Source organism: Monopterus albus, unplaced genomic scaffold (genome assembly GCF_001952655.1).
Source record: "Monopterus albus unplaced genomic scaffold, M_albus_1.0 scaffold598.1, whole genome shotgun sequence".
Classification (NCBI taxonomy): domain Eukaryota; kingdom Metazoa; phylum Chordata; class Actinopteri; order Synbranchiformes; family Synbranchidae; genus Monopterus; species Monopterus albus.
Window position 1 is genome coordinate 32,789 of NW_018128478.1, and position 3,542 is coordinate 36,330.

The following is a 3,542-nucleotide window of genomic DNA, read 5'->3' on the forward strand; positions in this document are numbered from 1 at the left end:
GTTTTAATTCACCAAACAAGAAATACCTTAACTATTATATCCCCAAGCTGCTAGTCCAATGCCCCAGAGACAGAACTACTTGTGAATTGTGGTTTCAATGTAGGAATTTTCAAACTCAAGAGTTTGATACACTACATGTCCACTGAAAAAGTTCTACAAGTAGGAAGCCGGCCCACACACATATGGAAAATAACAAAGTTATCCCTGTGTCCCTATTGTTTTACATAATAATATCAATTTTCAGGTTTCACTCAGGGAAGGGGATTCTCCTTTTTATTAAAACTGTGGCACACCAAATGCACACTGCGAGCGTCTCTTCATCAGACAGCCCACATCGGCAGCTGCTGATGTTCACTATAAGGGCGTTTCTCGGCTGCTATTTCTCGTCAGCAAATTACAGCATGCTCCTTAAATGAACGTCTCTTCGTCAGTAACCCACTGCATATTCTTAAAACGAATAAACTGGCAGTAGATTAGTGATGCTCCACAATACTATTCACACTTAACAATTTAGAAGACAACCTTAGAAGGTCATTCACCAAGAATTTTAAGTCTTTTATGAGGCTGAAACGCAAAGGACGAGGACACTTATTGACTTTCCCTCATGTGAGAAATATGTGCTTGTGAACTCTACATGTAACCAGATTCAATGCAGTAAAACATTAATAAAACTCAAATAGTGAATTACATTTAGCAAAATAATGAATTAAATTTGACAGATCAGATGCCGTCTTCAAGCAGACACTTCGTAATTTAGATTAGCCAATATGCAGAAATTTTCTATGGAATAGAAAAGGTTTTCTGCTTACCTGTTTGTTTGATGTGGCCACAAAAGTGTCTGGCTGGAGACTTCTCCAATCCTCTCCGATGGTTCTTCAACCAGAACGTCTGTCGGAGCCAATGTTCAGATCCAGGTCACGGCACCAATTTTTAACTATTACCGGTTCTTTTGTCTGAAGGCCCCAAGAAGTAACACTCAGGAAACAGGAATCAGCTTTAAGTAGATTTATTTTCTTCTGGTTAAATGCAGAGTTATTACAGCATAAATTAACAGTATCTTATTTATAGTTTCCAGAATGACATTTATCTATGCAATCTATTCTTGCACAATTATCCAAGAAGATGAGAAATACTATAAGTTGACTCGAAGCTGAAAATTATAACTATAGTGCATGCATAAGAGCCAGGTTAATACTGATACATGGTGCTGTTAATGAAACACAGACAGTCATACTAAACTTTATGATTATAAAAACAAAATAATACTAACAGTAAATAAAACAACTGTAACTCTTGAAATCCAATCCTAACACGATCCTCTCCAAAAAAACATGCCTTACTATGTAGTGTCGTAAAAATGGGGTCCAACCACCTCCCAAAATATATGCCTTACTATAGTATATGGTAAAAAAGGGGTCCGACCTTGTCCTGAAAAATATGCCTTGCTATAGTATGTGGTAAAAATTGGGTCCAACTCTCTCCCGAAAAATATGCTTTACTATAGTATGTGGTATAATAAGAATAATAAATAAAGAACAGGATAACAATAGTGTGGCTGCCTCCTCAGCATCCACAGAATAATGAGTAACCTTTCATGTTTTCATGCGACATGAGCACCAGTCTGACAGGCTGCAGTTTGGCTACACCTTGTGTGCACTTTGATGAAATGTACAAAGTCCAGAGTAAGAGCTTCATCATGTGATATGTTTCTTTTCTCTTCTAAACTGTGTTAGTAGCTGCACTGGATTGTGGGACACCAGTCACCAAACCCAAGCGTTGCTTCGGTCGTATTGTTGGAGGTTGTGTGTCCAAACCTTACTCATGGCCCTGGCAAATCAGTCTCCGGACCAAGTGAGTACAACAGTACTACAATAATATGCCAAGGAACTTCACCACATTTGCAAAATGTAAAGTTTGTGGTATTATTTTTTTTTAAAGACAATACCTTTTTTTAGTGAAGTAAATAAGATTGTGCCATATGTTGTTTGGGTCACAGAGGAGTAAACATAAGTTTCTCTAAAAATAAGTAACCAGCAATGTCTGAAAACTCACTAATTCTGGCTGACAGTACCCAGTGTTTTAATAATGGTAGAGTGGTATTCAGATATTGCATGTTAATGTCAAACTCCAAATAAGGATTATGCACCAAAATTACCGAAGTCATTGAAAGAACTACATTCAAACTACCATAGGACTCAGCTTTCCCTTAAAGAATTTGTACAGGTGGAAAAAAATCATCACTAGACACTTAAACTTGTTACTGAAATTTAAACGCCTGAGCCACCCGGCCTGTTTAATGGTAGAAACACCCTAAGAACTTACAGAAAACTGTCCCAAATATGACTGAAATGATACAATATCTGTGTCAAGACAATCAGTATCATATTTTCCAGGCTACTTTTATTTAGCTGTGGAAATGGATCACCCTCACCAGACACAGAGATTGTTTCTTTTATTATACCATTTTCCCTTCAGTTTTTCACTTTTATTGTCAATGTCCACATTTTTGTATCCATTGAAAACAAGATGCAGCTTCTCATCTGTATTTAATTGGGATGTTTCTCTTTGTACCAGCACGGGAATCCATTTCTGTGGAGGAACTCTGATCCACCCACAATGGGTCCTCACCGCTAAACACTGCCTGGAGAGGTCAGAGGGATGACTGGAACATATCTAAAGCTCAAATCCTGCAATAACATGGCCACTGTTAACTAGTGTGTATGTTTATACAGGTCCAGGATGCCTTCAGCCTACATGGTGCTACTGGGCATTTACAGAGAGCGAGCCAATGAGCCATCCAAACAGGTGAGGAGACTGGAGAAACTGGTGGTGGAGCCCACTGGAGCTGACATTGCTCTGCTCAAACTGGACACGTGAGTACAGCTGTCCTTCCATCACTTCAACAGGTTCTATGATTTAGGGCTGAAACACTTTTGCTAAATCCGTCCCTATGAACAGCAGCAGTCCAGAAGTGTCGAGCTTTGGGTACTTGGCTGTGATGTGTTCAAAACCAACAGGGGTTAAATAGCATTCTTATCTGCTTTGGTATAAGATAGAGTTTGTTAGGTTAACAACCAAACACAGTGCCCAGGAGTCAAAGTATCAAAACTTCCAATACAAAGTCTTGTTTCAAGTACTAGTATAAAAAAGGATCCACATCCACTCGCATTATAAATCAAATCAAATTTTATTTGTATAGCGCCGAATCACAACACAAGTCATCTCAGGACACTTTACAAAGTAAGGTCTAGACCTTACTGTTATCAATATTATTACATAGGGAAAACCCAACAAATCCCCCTTGAGCAAGCACTTGGCGACAGTGGGGAGGAAAAACTCCCTTTAATGGAAGAAACCTCCGACAGACCCCGGCTCTTGGTGGGTGGCCTTCTGCCTCGACTGGTTGGGGTGAGTGGATAGAGGAGAGACAAAAGAAGAAAAGCAACAAGACACAACAATCAAACACTGATCAGGTCGATGTGGCTGGTGACTGCTCGTCAGAGATGTAGAGCTCCAGGGCAACCTGCAGAAAAGTACAGGGA

The 3,542-nt window shown here is 39.4% G+C and overlaps 1 protein-coding gene across 1 annotated transcript in view; it reads left to right on the forward strand.

Moving 5' to 3' along the window:
* LOC109953266 (plasminogen) overlaps positions 1–3,542 on the forward strand; it is a 26,331-nt gene that overhangs the window by 19,310 nt on the left and 3,479 nt on the right. The window contains exons 8-10 of the mRNA XM_020588694.1: positions 1,737–1,851; positions 2,575–2,649; positions 2,733–2,873. Of these exons, the coding sequence (XP_020444350.1) occupies positions 1,737–1,851; positions 2,575–2,649; positions 2,733–2,873 (331 nt within the window). The remainder of the gene's footprint in view (positions 1–1,736; positions 1,852–2,574; positions 2,650–2,732; positions 2,874–3,542) is intronic.